The 13,155-nt window shown below is 44.5% G+C and overlaps 1 protein-coding gene and 1 long non-coding RNA gene across 3 annotated transcripts; one reads left to right on the top strand and one right to left on the bottom strand.

Moving 5' to 3' along the window:
- Positions 1-2,974: 2,974 nt before the first annotated feature.
- Positions 2,975-9,415, top strand: LOC125750943 (uncharacterized). 2 transcript variants are annotated; one of them, XR_007400458.1, is made up of 3 exons: positions 2,975-3,381; positions 7,835-8,052; positions 8,519-9,415. It is a non-coding gene; the product is annotated as an uncharacterized LOC125750943 (long non-coding RNA). The 2 variants fall into 2 exon arrangements; XR_007400457.1 differs by having other exon boundaries at positions 7,818-8,052.
- hmmr (hyaluronan-mediated motility receptor (RHAMM)) lies at positions 3,592-12,642 on the bottom strand. Its single transcript, XM_049029314.1, has 20 exons — positions 12,439-12,642; positions 12,207-12,302; positions 12,007-12,080; positions 11,846-11,923; positions 11,452-11,640; positions 11,211-11,297; positions 10,922-11,033; positions 10,382-10,447; positions 10,048-10,121; positions 9,893-9,966; positions 8,503-8,807; positions 8,195-8,343; positions 7,854-8,068; positions 7,547-7,663; positions 7,302-7,460; positions 5,365-5,817; positions 5,102-5,177; positions 4,820-4,996; positions 4,333-4,483; positions 3,592-4,155 (listed from the first exon to the last, which is right to left on the bottom strand). Exons 1-20 carry the CDS (start codon positions 12,482-12,484, stop codon positions 4,148-4,150), a joined length of 2,706 nt encoding a protein of 901 aa, XP_048885271.1. The 5' UTR covers positions 12,485-12,642; the 3' UTR covers positions 3,592-4,147.
- Positions 12,643-13,155: the final 513 nt, after the last annotated feature.

The following is a 13,155-nucleotide window of genomic DNA, read 5'->3' as shown; positions in this document are numbered from 1 at the left end:
ATCTGGAGCCCTGCTGTTAGCGGTGTGTGTCTGTGTGAGACAGCTCAGCCTTTGGGAGGAAGGCAAGGTGCTGCTCAATGTCAGTGTGCCGCATGTTACTCAGGGTTGATGTGCTGCTCGATGCCGGTGAGCTGCTCTGGAGTCGACGCCATCGTCGGCGATGCCGCGTATCTTTCTCGTGTATTTCAGTTCGTAACTCACTGAAATCTTACTGTAGTAACATGAACAAAACGCTAATTAAATCCGTAATATGTCTTGTTTTCAAAACGTCCATTGTTGGAAGTATTAAAGTTTTACAAATTAGGTTAAACTGGCAAAAAAGTAAACCATGTCATCTTACTTCGTTTTACCTGCATCGGGGGCATGTAGTACCACCCCCACTTACCCCCAATTACCGCGTATTCAAATCACATTCGTTCGCATGGTAATTTGATGAAAACGCAACGGTGAAACGCAATCCAGATACATCCCCATCAGCGCCATAAAAGGGTGGGGGTGTGGCCAGGTGTGAATGGCTCATGCATACACATGAGAGCTCCTACATATTCAATGAAAGGAGCCAGAAATAGTGACATGAGTTTTTCCGTGAATGTTACAACTACACCATTTAGTCATCGTCATGTAGCCAAGACTTTGGTGATCAGATATCTGGGATCAAAACAAAATGCCACCATTGCTTACTATGTACTTTTATAATGTTTCTTCAAGTGTCTATATTTTGAAGTCAAATTACAAATTTCACAAAAATCTGACAAATTTACAAAGTGCACTAAAATTAAGATGAGTGTAATGCTAAAACAAATACCAAACCAATTCTAATTGCAACAATTTTCTGGGAGAAATGATGCATTTTCTGGAAAAATTCTAGGGGTGCCGATAATTTCGGACATGACTATCATACATTGGCCTATTAAATTACTTACTGGAGCAGCACTTGAATAAAGTTCTGCAATCTCTGAAAACTGGAAGTGTTTCCACAATTTTGGCCACTACTGCAGTTTGCTTAAGGTCTGGGTTACATCTACCTCATCTGCACGTCTCCTTGCCTTGTGTTGAAATACAATTATATATTTAAGAACTATCTAGTGGAGTTAATTTTATACATACTGATTTGTATGGAGCTTCAAGGCACTCAAACAATAGACGTGTCCTTAGAAAGAAAATACTTAGACAGATTAGTGCAGTAGCTATGCAATGGCACCGATCCCAATATAAGATTTTTTTTTTTTGCTTACAAATGTAAATAACCAGTTGGTTGATGGATTAGTCACTTTTTGTGGGAGAGAGTAAGGACAAAGGAACAGAGGATTTTGTGTTTTTAGTGGTACCTGAGGAAAGCTTTACAGGGAATAGTACAGCCAGTCTCCAGAACTGACACTTCAAACAGGAGTAACATCTATTCTTGGGGAAACTTAGGTCAAGGTGAATGCTGTCCTGCAGTAAAATGACACAACACTGCCCTCTCCCCCAGAAACGCCTCCCGGCAGCAAAAGCACCAAAAGGTCCTTAAAATGTAACACTACGTTAGCGAATCCTCCCAAAGTGGTTCTTTGTTTTACCTTTAGAAAATGAAACCCATCGAACCACACAGCGTCGTTTATGGCACCGTAATTGAATGCAAAGCATCAGGAAATTTATAGCTCTGACTGGGGCCGTTTGGCACACTTTGACCATTTTAACGCAGAATAACTCTGCTTGCACGTTCGTACCGGAATTTCTTTTTCACATTTAAGAACCAATATATGGTGCATGAAAACTATGTGGAAAAAGGCAGCGTGGTGCCTCAGAATGAATTGTCTCATCTCACTTCACCCTCTCTGTCGCGTTCCTGCAGTCGTTTGGTATTCACTACACTAGCGTATGCAGACTCCTGCATTTATGATGGTGCAAACCTAACTAATGTACATTACAGTTGATTTGAACTATTCTGTTTATTACAGTATACTACAGTTTAAATATTTAGAAATATACCAATAATGATACAAATGGTGCTAAGGTGACTAAATCAATATCTAAAGATGGTTGACGCAAACCTACTACAAGTACAGTATGCTTGAAATATTTATAAGGAGCGTCTCCCCGCGTATCGACCAATTTGCTTAACGATAGCGATGGACAAACAAAGCTTCATAAACCATTTGTCGTCTTTTTGGACACCGCTAAATCTTTTTTTTTTATTTTTTTAAAAAAGGGCTCAATTCATGCCCCAAAGCAAACCAATACCACCATCTAGTGGAGTAAAAAAAATTGTTCATCAAGCTTCATTTGGCCATCACTTAGAATATGCTCCTCTCTCTCCCTCTATATATATATTTTTTCAGCCATTGTTTCATTAATTTAGGTTTATGTACCTCCTGCTATTAAGCTACGGTTATAGTTCGACTACGCCATTGAATCAGACTGCGGTCCTTGTCCCAGCATACATGCACGTTAGGGGAACCGATTTATTGACCTAAGTATGTCTGACTCCACTAAAATAGGTGCCGATATGGCTCCTTTCAGCTTGTTAGCACTGGATTTTCTTGGTTCACCTCTGACGTGACAGACGCAAAAAATGTATACAATTAATAACAATGGGTGTGTGGACAAATGAAGTGACAGAAGCTTTAAAAGCGTTCTGGTTTGAAGAACAAATATTTTATGCCGTTCTGACCTTGTGTTTCGAATAACATGACGTTCCAAAAAAGGAGTTCAACATAAATTTCTCACGAACCCGTGTATGAGTGATTTAAACAGCAATTAAGAATGAAAATTATGATTGTCGCGGAGAACGCATGCAGCGCTTATGCAAAAACAGCGGAGGTAAACTTTACACTGATTTTTAAACATGTACTAGATAATGATTATTCATTTTCAAAATTAACACTACAAAACTATATAACACGCAGCCACGAGACATTCAACAATGTACACTTTTGATGAGCTTTGAAACGTGTGCTGCCGGAAGTGGTAGATGGTTTTTGGTAGTTTGTTCTTTTTTGCTTACCGTAGTTTCCCCAGATACCGATGGTTCTAGGATTCGAAGACAAGCTGCTGTTTTCTTTCTCTCCGTTAACTTTTAGTCCCTAAAGAACATACGTCTAAGTACAAAGTGGCATTCATTGCACTACTTACCTTAAACTAGACGCGATAAGCTGTTAAGTTGTTTGCGATCTGTGAAAAAGGCAATATAAACATTGAAGCAGGATTTACAATATTGTACAAGCATCCCGCTAGTTAATTTAACCGCTTGTAAGTATTTGTGTATTGTTTGAGCAGTAATATATGCTTATCTGTTCATTTTCATAGTGCCTCTTTTAGTAAATATCTTAAACGGCAAGATTTGCTTCCTGGATGTTTAGCAAGGACAGACAGGACACCGTGCAGGGCTTTAAATTGCAGGTAAGGGAATAACTATGAAAAGATTTTAAAGCTTTTGCTAGAAGTGCTGCTTGTTTGCAAGTCTTACTCAAAACAGAAGTATCATACATTTTTCCGGCTATAATGAGAAATATTCCAAGGAGCCGTGAACAAAAGGAAACGTACCGTTATTCCTGTGATGAATCCGAAGGTACAGCAACCATCCAATGCGTTAAAACAAGTGAAGAGAAGTGTGCTTAAAGTAAATTTATTTTAATGCTTTAAGTTGTCTTAAGTCCCCAGAACAAAAAAAGGTTTAATACTTAATTTAGACTTTCACAGACGATGTTAGAAACACACAAATATTTTACAGAAAATTATGGTTGGTAATAAGAATGCAGATTTGACCCTAAATGGTTCAGTGGAGAGACTCAAACTTGAAATCCCAAAATCACTCAAAAGGAGTTGATGTACAGACCCTTTACGCTCAGGACACAAAACGTTTACCGCAATTAGACAAACAGGATGACAAATACCAGTAAAAATTCCAATCTCAAGTAGTTAATATACATGGTCATCTACGTTTGCAGTCATTTAACAGAAACCATATATACAGTAACATATGAATTAACACTATGAAAAAGCCCATAGAGCCAGTAGCTGAGGTCAGTGCTTATCAAACCCAAAGGTCCCCTACATACAAACACCAATCTCCTCAGCTGGCTGTCAGGCTGCAGGTGATGCCAAAACATACACAGGTCCCACCCCAGCATGATCACCATGGACTCCAGGGTGTCCAGTAGACACTTTAATTCCCTAAAAAAGGAAGAGAACACGTTATTAAAAAAAAAAAAAAAAAAAATACACAACAAATGATCAGCAAAACACATTAGCGGGCAGAGATTGAGGGGAACTGCAGTGCGCAGACCCCAAGCATATCTCAGGTAACTGCACCCGGGACATGAGGTTCCTCAGGACATCACGACTTCTCACCTTGCCTGAGGATCGAAGAGGGGTGATGGTTCTCCTTGCTCTCGTGTTTGAAGGCTTTGCTTGGGTCAAACCTGCGAGGGACCTGACTGGCCTTCAGCTGCTCCAGGTCCTTCTTCTGCCGTGTCACTTGAGCCCTGAGCTTCGACGCTTCCTGTGTTCATTTACACATTACAACTTCAGTTGTCCGAAGGAATTTCATGATGGCCACAACGGGGCAAAGATGATGCTCATTCCAAAAGTAATCAGTGCTGTAGCACAGCATCACTACACATTCTGCCCCTACGCTCTTCATCAGAATGACTAGAAACGCACCGATATAAAATGCACCCGGTTTGAAGGACACATCCTGGCACGACACGGACTTAAAACTAGCTTGCAAGATAGTTGAGGAAGAAACTGGCGTTTACATGGCAAATCCCCATGAAACGAGCAGTGTCCCAGATTACCATTCTTAAAAAGACGCCCCGTCAGGAATCGGCCACGTCACCTGCTTGAGGGAGATGTTCTCCTCCTTCAGCTTCATCACGTGCTTGATCTTCTGCCGCTGATTCTGGTGCCCCAGGAGACGCGCATAAGCATCTGCCAGCCTGTTCAGCTCCTCCTGTGTGGCCCCGTTCTCATTCAGCAGGGCATCCCGCTCCGCTGAGAAGCTATCCAGTTGTTCCTGTAGTCACACACAAACACACACATGTTATGTGGGACTCACCACCTACTGAACCATTCCATTAGACTAGAACGCCGGAAAACCCCTGAATGATGCTTTGCCTACCTGGAAAGGTTTAACTTTGGCATAGAGCTCTTCGTAGCGCTTTCGCCAGACGCCCAACTCTGTGGAGTCTGCAGTGCTGAGAGATAACGTACATAAACACCAAGCGACAGTGACGCGACGCAACATTCTTACTTTAGAGCAGCTATGCTTTCTGTGAAGGACTCGGTTACACATCACAGACACCTGACGTTATCAGCAGGCGGTGCCGTCGAATCGTAAAGCAGACAAACCACCATGTTCTCTCCACCTCGCACCACGCTCACCTCTCCCGGAGCTCAGCCTTGTGCAGCCTCTGATAGTTGATTCTTTCCTCCATCTTCTGCTCAAGATCACACCTCTCCTGCTCCATCTGCTTTTCCAACACCAGTCTCTCCCTTTCCATGTCCCTTTGAAGGTCTCTCTTCTCATCCTCCATCTGCTCCTTCAGGTCCATTCTTTCCTGCTCCGTCTGTCTTTGAAGGTCCTGCTTCTCCTGCTGCAGCTGTTCCAGTTGGGCCCGTAGCTCCTCGATTTCTGCAAGACGCGTCTCCAGGGACTCCTCCAAAGACTCCTTTTCTGACTGCTCCCGCCCCAGCAGGCCCTGCAGCTTCTGTCTTTCCATCTTCTCCTGGTCCACCTGACACTGGAGCTGGACCACAGCTGAGGTGTGACTTTCTGCTGCACTCCGTAGCTCTGCATCCCTCTCAGCCAACCTTGTCTGGACGTCCAGCAATGCCCTGCAATACAAATAGTTACAGTATTGCATATCTTAAAAAGTTGCACCTTATGACACACTGACAAATGTCAGACTGCAAATCCACATTCAAAGCCGGATATCAGTACATGAGCCCAGACTTCACAAACCACGATGAACCATCACTGACACAGCCAGATGCTAATGGGGGAAGCCATCTTCTGGATACAAATCGACCGCAGGCTGTCACTGACTAAACATATTAGGAAGACGACCCACAGCATAACAGCACTCAGCTTTAATTTACCCCCCTGCCTGCTGATTTCAGAGACCACACGGGTTTAATGAGCAGTGCAAGCTGTCACCATTAACATCAGGCCAGTATTTTCCCAGTTGGTTATTGTCCTCAGACCAGTACACCAGCCAGTTAATTTAGGGTCTGTACTAGCCCAGAGTTCCAGAAAATTCTGGAAGACTGCATCCAAAATGTTACAGTGTGGAACATTTTTCCAAAAATAAAGTGAAATGGGATTATGACTATTAATTCAAAATATTAATAATTGCAAAATCGACCTATTTCATGATTAAATTGGGCAATATTTTTGTATGTTTTATATGGTCAGTTTAGGCATTCCACTTCATTAAGTGAGTCTTAAGGAAGTATAATCATGTAGGAAGAAAATCAGGGGACCCGATGTAAACACACACAGAAACAAAATTACATTTGGCTGCCGTATATACAGGCCGTCCCCGAGTTAAGAACGTCTGACTTGCTGACAACTTGTACTTATGATGTGGCTGCAACATCATATTAAAAATCTGGGTTAATTACAATCGTGCATAACGAACACGCAGTACAGTACCACATGCAGCTACTTCATTACTACTGTGGGCAGTGGTGGCTTGATGGTTAGGGACACGCATTTGTAATTGAAAGATTGCAGGTTCGAATCCCTGACCAGTTAGGCACCTCTGAGATACCCTGAGTAAGGTACCGCCCCCAAGCACTGCTCCCCAGGGTGCTGAATTAGCTGCCCCCTGCTGTGTCACAAAAGTCATATATGGGTTAAATGCAGAGGATGCATTTCGTTGTTGTGTGCTGTGGTGCATTAACAATGACCACTGATCACTAAATTCTATTCGATTATCATGTACATTTTTCTGACTCAGACTTTGGGAACAGCTCTCGCTCGTAAGCTGGGGACTTCAGACCCTCATTTCGCCACGTCTAATCTTCCTTACACCATATTGCAAAGTAAAAGGGGCAGATTTAGTTTATGCTTAAAAACAGAGAGAAAGTGAGAGCTCTGAAGCAGGTCATCAGAAATGGAAGTTAGCCAAAACAAGTGGTGTGTTAGTCTGCGGTGTATATATCAAAAGAAAGACATTTTAAACAATCCAGAAACTCCCGAAGTAAAGGGGGTGGATTTACTCAATGAAATAAAATCTGCTTCCCGCCAGTTTACAGGTCCATGTTTCGCATCATCTCCTCTCAGCCTCTCACAGCAGCAACGCATGTTAGCCCACCTGGCATGATCATCTTTGGCTTTGCCTAGGGAAAGCTGGCTGTCCTGCAGCTGCTGATGTTCCTCCTCAAACTGCTGCTTTACCTTCTTCACTTCCTCCTCCAGCTCCTGGCATTGAGCCTTTAAGCGGGGCATCTCGCAGGCCGACGACTTCTTGGCGCTGCCAATCATCACAGGTCAAAAATTAAAACTGCTTCCTGTGAAACAGAATTGCTGAGGAATCGTAGGCCTGTCCATCCCCAGTACCTCTCAAGCTCAGTGGCCATCTCTCCAATCTGCTTCCAGGACAGGCTGTGCCCCTCTTGGAGTTCTCTCATTTCCAAGAGGTGGCGCTCTTCTGCTTCTTTCATTTCCAAGTCCTTTCTATGAAAGGCATTTCTCTGTCAACTCAGCACGACCTGGCTCTTTTCATCCCACATTCACCCATAACACTAAAGCAGAATAAAACCCTAAACCGAGCTTCAGTTTATAAGAATCATCTTATACAAAGTCCCCCCCCCCCCCCCCCATCACCAAGGACACATCTCCCCCCAGGTCCTCCCCACTCGCTGACCTCTCCACCTCAGCCTGCACCCTCTTCAGCTCCATCTGCAGCTCCCGGTTCGCTTGCTCCAGGTGCTGCATGGCCTCCTCGCTACGCTGCTCCTGCGCCTCCAGCTGAGACACCTCCTCCAGGACCTCCTCAAGCTCCGCCTCCAGCTGGCAGCGCTCCGCCTTCGTCTCGGCCTGCAGGCGCTCCACCAAGTCCGACAGTGAGCTCACCCGTGACTGAGGCAGGGGGACAAGGGCGGGTAACCAAGACATACTCATTGCCGAATGCAGCCATCCAGACCACACCAATCAATCAGTCTAAAATGAGGTTAGACGGGTATCGGCATTGGAAAAGGGGCTCACCTTTTCTTCCTCCAGCAGCTCTGCTAGGGCTCTGTGGGCCTGCTGAAGCTGCCAGTATGACTCTTGGTCTGCCTTTCTCTTGTCCTGCAGAGTTGTGATCTCTACTTTCAGTTCTTCCACTCGCCTCAGTCCTTCCTCTTGCGTTTTACCTGTGCGGCAAAGCAACCTCTACCTCAGACACTAAAACGACAGAATCACAGTTGTACTTCCTCAAATTAAAACGATCCGGATATTAAAATCAACCAGGCCTTCAAGTAAAACCAATTCTAAAGGCAGCTTAAACAAGGGGAAAGAATAGGACTCAGTACCTCTCTCCTCTTCCAGGTGCAGGCACCTCTCTCCGAGGAGGGCGACCCGCTGGTCCAGCTCCTCCTCGGTTCTCCTCAGGATGTCCCTGAGCCTGGCCAGCTCCTGCTCTTGATGGCTCACGGCATTTTGGGAATCTCGCAGCTCCCGAGTCCGCTGCTCCAGCTGCCTCTCCACCTCTCCACACGTACTCCTGGAGTCTTGCAGCGCCCAGTCACGTCTCTCCAGCTCCTGCTCCTTCTCCCCAAGCGCATTCCGGGATTCTGACAGCTCTTCAGTGCACTGCTTCAGCTGGTGCTCAAGATCTCTGCAGAAAATTCAACATGGGCTTTGAATCACAAACTAAAGCTTACTGCAGCTGTGTGAACTTTTAAAAACGTATGATTATCTATGAATAACAGTAGGGGCCCTATTTCAATTACCTAAAGCGAATAAGTGTAAGTTCATTCAGCGCATGGCCTAGCCACTTTTGCTAGATTAACGCCAGAAGAGTCACCGCTCCAACCGCATCCACCAGAAGGGTTGTACCAAGTCTCACAAAAAGTCATGGGTGTGTTTGAGCCATAACATGCTATAAACCAAAGTGTCATCTCGCATTCCCTAAGAGCCAGGAGACCTGCGGCTGTGAAGTTCGCTACAGGACAGATTTCCATCCCTGAATGTGGGAGCTCAAATGTTACGTCATTATCAGAATACTATTTATGTACGCGAGTGAATAGAAAAGGTAAAAAAAATAAATTCACAGAATAAAAGAAAAATAGGGTTACTATGCCTAATTTGGTTTATACACAGACTGCCTATGCTAGAACTTCCGGAAGAACGTTACCATTTTGAAAGCTGGAAGAGACAGTATGAGAAACGCTGGAGGACGAAAGTGCCTGCTTAGAGAAAGACGAATAAAACACTGCATACCGACTGAGTGTCAAAGTAAGTAAGGGTTGTTATTTGGCAGTCTGTCATTGCGAGTGACTGCAATGGGAACCACTTGCCTGTTGCAAAAAATGCACCGAATTGCTGTCAAACTATAGTCATGCTATAGGCCAGGCTTTTCTTGGCCACCTGCACAGCTGCTTATGGCTGCCCCAAAATAATGCGCCAACAATGCACCTGACTCCTCATTTTAAGACTGACATGCTGACGGGCGCCTGTACATTTGCTATTTACGGAAAGGGATTAGCTGTCATTGTTGACACACCATAGCACACAGTGCATAATTCAATGCCCAGGGAGAAGTGCTTGGGGGCAGTACCTTGCTTAGGGTATTGCCACGTGGACAGGACAGGAAAATGACGACAGCATCGGGCTTGTGTTAGCAGAGATGCATGCATCACACCTGGTGCTGCTTTGCACCAGATGCTAAATAGGGCCCTAGAAGTGCAGCAAGAACCTTACCTTAGTTTTACCATAGACTCAGACATTTTACTGTCTGCCTCAGATGAGCCCTCTTGAAGCTTCAAACGCAGACACTAAAGAAGATATACAAGAACTCAGCTCAGGGACACTTGAAGGCTTACAGGTCTAAGCAAGTTCATCTAAGTTAATGGTACCTGGATCTCCTCATTGGCCGTATCCAGGTACCCCTGCAGCACCTTGATGTCGTTCTCCAGCTCATGGATGACAGCTTAAAAGAACAGGAGTATGACTGTAAATCGACAAGTTATTCAAGAAGAGAAAACCAGCCTAGGACAATGTGGGATATGTACATTGGGATATGTTCTTATATCCAGAAGGTTGTAGCTTAAAATCCTGCGACCAGCAGAGTAACCATATCATTTTAAGCAAGGCCCTTAATCCTGACTGATTCAGGACTGCTCGGTTTCATACTCAACTAAACATGGCTTTGGACAAATGTGTGTGTTAAATGCAAATGTAAAATCTTACCAGTCAGCTTATCAGTCTCGGTTGCCAGTTCCTCGTTCTGGGCTTTATTGTCTTGGTAGAGCTTGTCTTGGGTAAGAGGAAAAAAAGACTTAAACAGGGGGCCGTGTGTGTGGCTCCACAGGTTAGGGTGCTATGCATGTGATCAGAAAGTCGCTGGTTCAAATCCTGTGTTTGGCAGAGTGATGTCATTGTGGGGCCCATCAGCAAGGACTGGCCGGCCCTGCTGCCTCAACTGTATGTCACTTTAAATTGAAGCATTTGCATCAACCTTTCCACAGCTCTCAAACGGAAACCCCCTCCTCAGATTGTACGTCACGCTCCTGTAACACGGCGGCATAAAGCCCCCTCCTCAGATTGTACGTTACGCTCCTGTAACACGGCGGTATAAAGCCCCCTCCTCAGATTGTACATTACGCTCCTGTAACACGGCGGTATAAAGCCCCCTCCTCAGATTGTACATTACGCTCCTGTAACACGGCGGTATAAAGCCCCCTCCTCAGATTGTACATTACGCTCCTGTAACACGGCGGTTTCACTCACCCAGGTCCTTGCCCCTGTCCTTCACAGCGTCCAGAGTAACACGCAAGGTCTCAAGCTCTTTCTCCAGCAGCTTCACCTGACCCTCTGAGCTGATCTGCAGGTAGCTCAGCTCCTGCAACAAGATGAAAAGTGAAGTCGACTTGTCTGGAGTACACTCATATATTACAGCCCATTAAAAGCAGGTTATTTAAAATTAAAAGCAGTCATTTAAATTCAAGAACTGTGTACAGCTATGCAGAATGGTCTAATCACCATCTATACCTAGATAGAACTAAATTCAGCACCTTACCTTGTCTTTCACATCCAACTTATTTTTTGCTTCAATTAACTCCAAGGACAGAGAGTTAATCCTCTTTTTGGCAGTATCCGCAGAAACCTTTTGAGGAAAGGACAGCCCATTCAAACAGATCAGATGAATCCATAGATGAAAATGTCTAAATAAAGAATCTTTAACTGTAATTATGCTCAAACAATCGAGCAACATCAATGACAGATGTATTTCAGAGGAGTCTGAGGGGCAGTGCAGGTACCTTGGTCTTTAAGAACTCATTGGCTTTCTTGAGCTCTATCATCTGTCTCTCCAGAGATGCCACATTGGAAGAGAGGCCAGACTTTTCCCTCACAGCAGCCAGTAACTTAGCCTCCATCTTCCTTGTCTCCTCCTCCTGGGTTTGCAGCACACGGTCCTGCTCCCCACGCTGCTGGACCAAGAAGCGAATCTACACCACAGTAGTTCCATCATTAAAGGGTACTCACATGAGTATTCATTAACACCACTACATATTCATATTTGCATTTGTGGAGAAAAAAAGTCTTTCAGCAATTGAAATGTCATGTTAATCCAAGCATCCAAAATAATCAAAAGTTAATATAACTATCAACAGTTAACACTTAAGGACAGACAGATATGGTATAACAAAGCACCTCTCTCTCCAATAATTTCTGCTGTCTAATATGTGCCGACACATTGCTCTTCTCCTTCCTTTGGCTGAGTCCTTCAGCCTGGAAAGCAACACAAATTCAAACCGATTTTCCACTATTAAAATCTCAAAGGAGCCACACTAGCGTACAAACTGAACACTAACCAGCCCGTCAGCGGACATGGTCCGCCTCATGGGAGACATCAAGACGTCTTTGGCCGGAGACGCCAGGTCGGCAGCTGGAAACAAAAACATTTAATATACAAAATGCATTTTAGTATGTACAAATTATACAAAATGACAGTAGGTGTGCTCCATTTCCAGGACCAACCCATCTCGCGGTGCCAGACGGCGTATCGACGCACCCTTGGCCGCCCTGAAGCGCTCCGTTTTGCGGAAGGACACGGCGCCCTTCACTTCGCCGTTTTTCACCTCGTAGGATCCCGGCGGCGGGGCGCATCCTGCAAAAGTGACAGCTCGATAGCAGTGTCCACAGCCGAGCGTAAGCCGGTTAGCGCCGATGGCGGCGTCGCTGCGGCATTGCTAACACGTGTTTACCTTAAAATAAAGCTGAAATGACCAGGTAATGACACTTACCGATGTGCTCATTAAACCTCTTTATTGGAGCTCTCGAAAAAGACATTGCTATTTAGGAGAAGCTTTTACGTCCTAAGCGACAACGTTCAAAGGCTCACTAGCCGGCTGGTTAATGCTAAAGAAGATTTTAAACGACCAACATCCAGCAAAACATTCACAGAGAAGGAAATAGCCCCGCTACAAATTTTAAACTAACGTCATAACCAATGAGTGAGGCTTCCGACAGACCAACCAAAACACGGACCAATGAGCGACGTGCATTTCGGGAATTGACGCCCTCGTCTGAAAGGCTTCCACCAATCAGCAGGAATAACGTATAAGGGCAACATTTGAAAATTTGAAGTTATAGCACGCCGTTTTAAATACAAAACATTTAACATTAGTTCACTCCCGAATAATGAATTATTTTGTAAAATAGAGCGTTGCGTAAAAAAATCTCCTGTCTGAAATGATGACACTGTGGCTCATACTTTCGGGTGTGTGCGTGCGTGTGTCTCCTTGGATCAATACGTGTGTATTTATTTAAAATGGTCTCTTTATGTTGCACAGGTTTGCTTCCACAATCAAAATACATTAGATCAGATGAATTTGTGTATGTGTATAACCTCTGGGTGACCCTGTGTTCGGGTACAAACAGTAATTGAAAACAAAGGATAAGACAGAATGTCAGAGCCCTGGATTTCCCCTGACGTAATGAGTTATATTCTTAAGACACCA

Source organism: Brienomyrus brachyistius, chromosome 10 (assembly GCF_023856365.1).
Source record: "Brienomyrus brachyistius isolate T26 chromosome 10, BBRACH_0.4, whole genome shotgun sequence".
Classification (NCBI taxonomy): domain Eukaryota; kingdom Metazoa; phylum Chordata; class Actinopteri; order Osteoglossiformes; family Mormyridae; genus Brienomyrus; species Brienomyrus brachyistius.
The sequence above is the reverse complement of the archived record's forward strand: the minus strand, read 5'-3'. Positions and strand labels throughout refer to the sequence as shown.

What these genes read in the sequence shown, in the direction of transcription:
- hmmr (XM_049029314.1), bottom strand. Translation starts at nt 12,484, where the DNA reads ATGTCTTTTTCGAGAGCTCCAATAAAGAGGTTTAATGAGCACATCG. An exon ending in ATGGCCACTGAGCTTGAGAG is followed by an intron (nt 7,461 to 7,546) that starts GTACTGGGGATG and finishes GATGATTGGCAG; the next exon opens with CGCCAAGAAGTCGTCGGCCT. An exon ending in AGAACATCTCCCTCAAGCAG is followed by an intron (nt 4,484 to 4,819) that starts GTGACGTGGCCG and finishes AAATGAACACAG; the next exon opens with GAAGCGTCGAAGCTCAGGGC.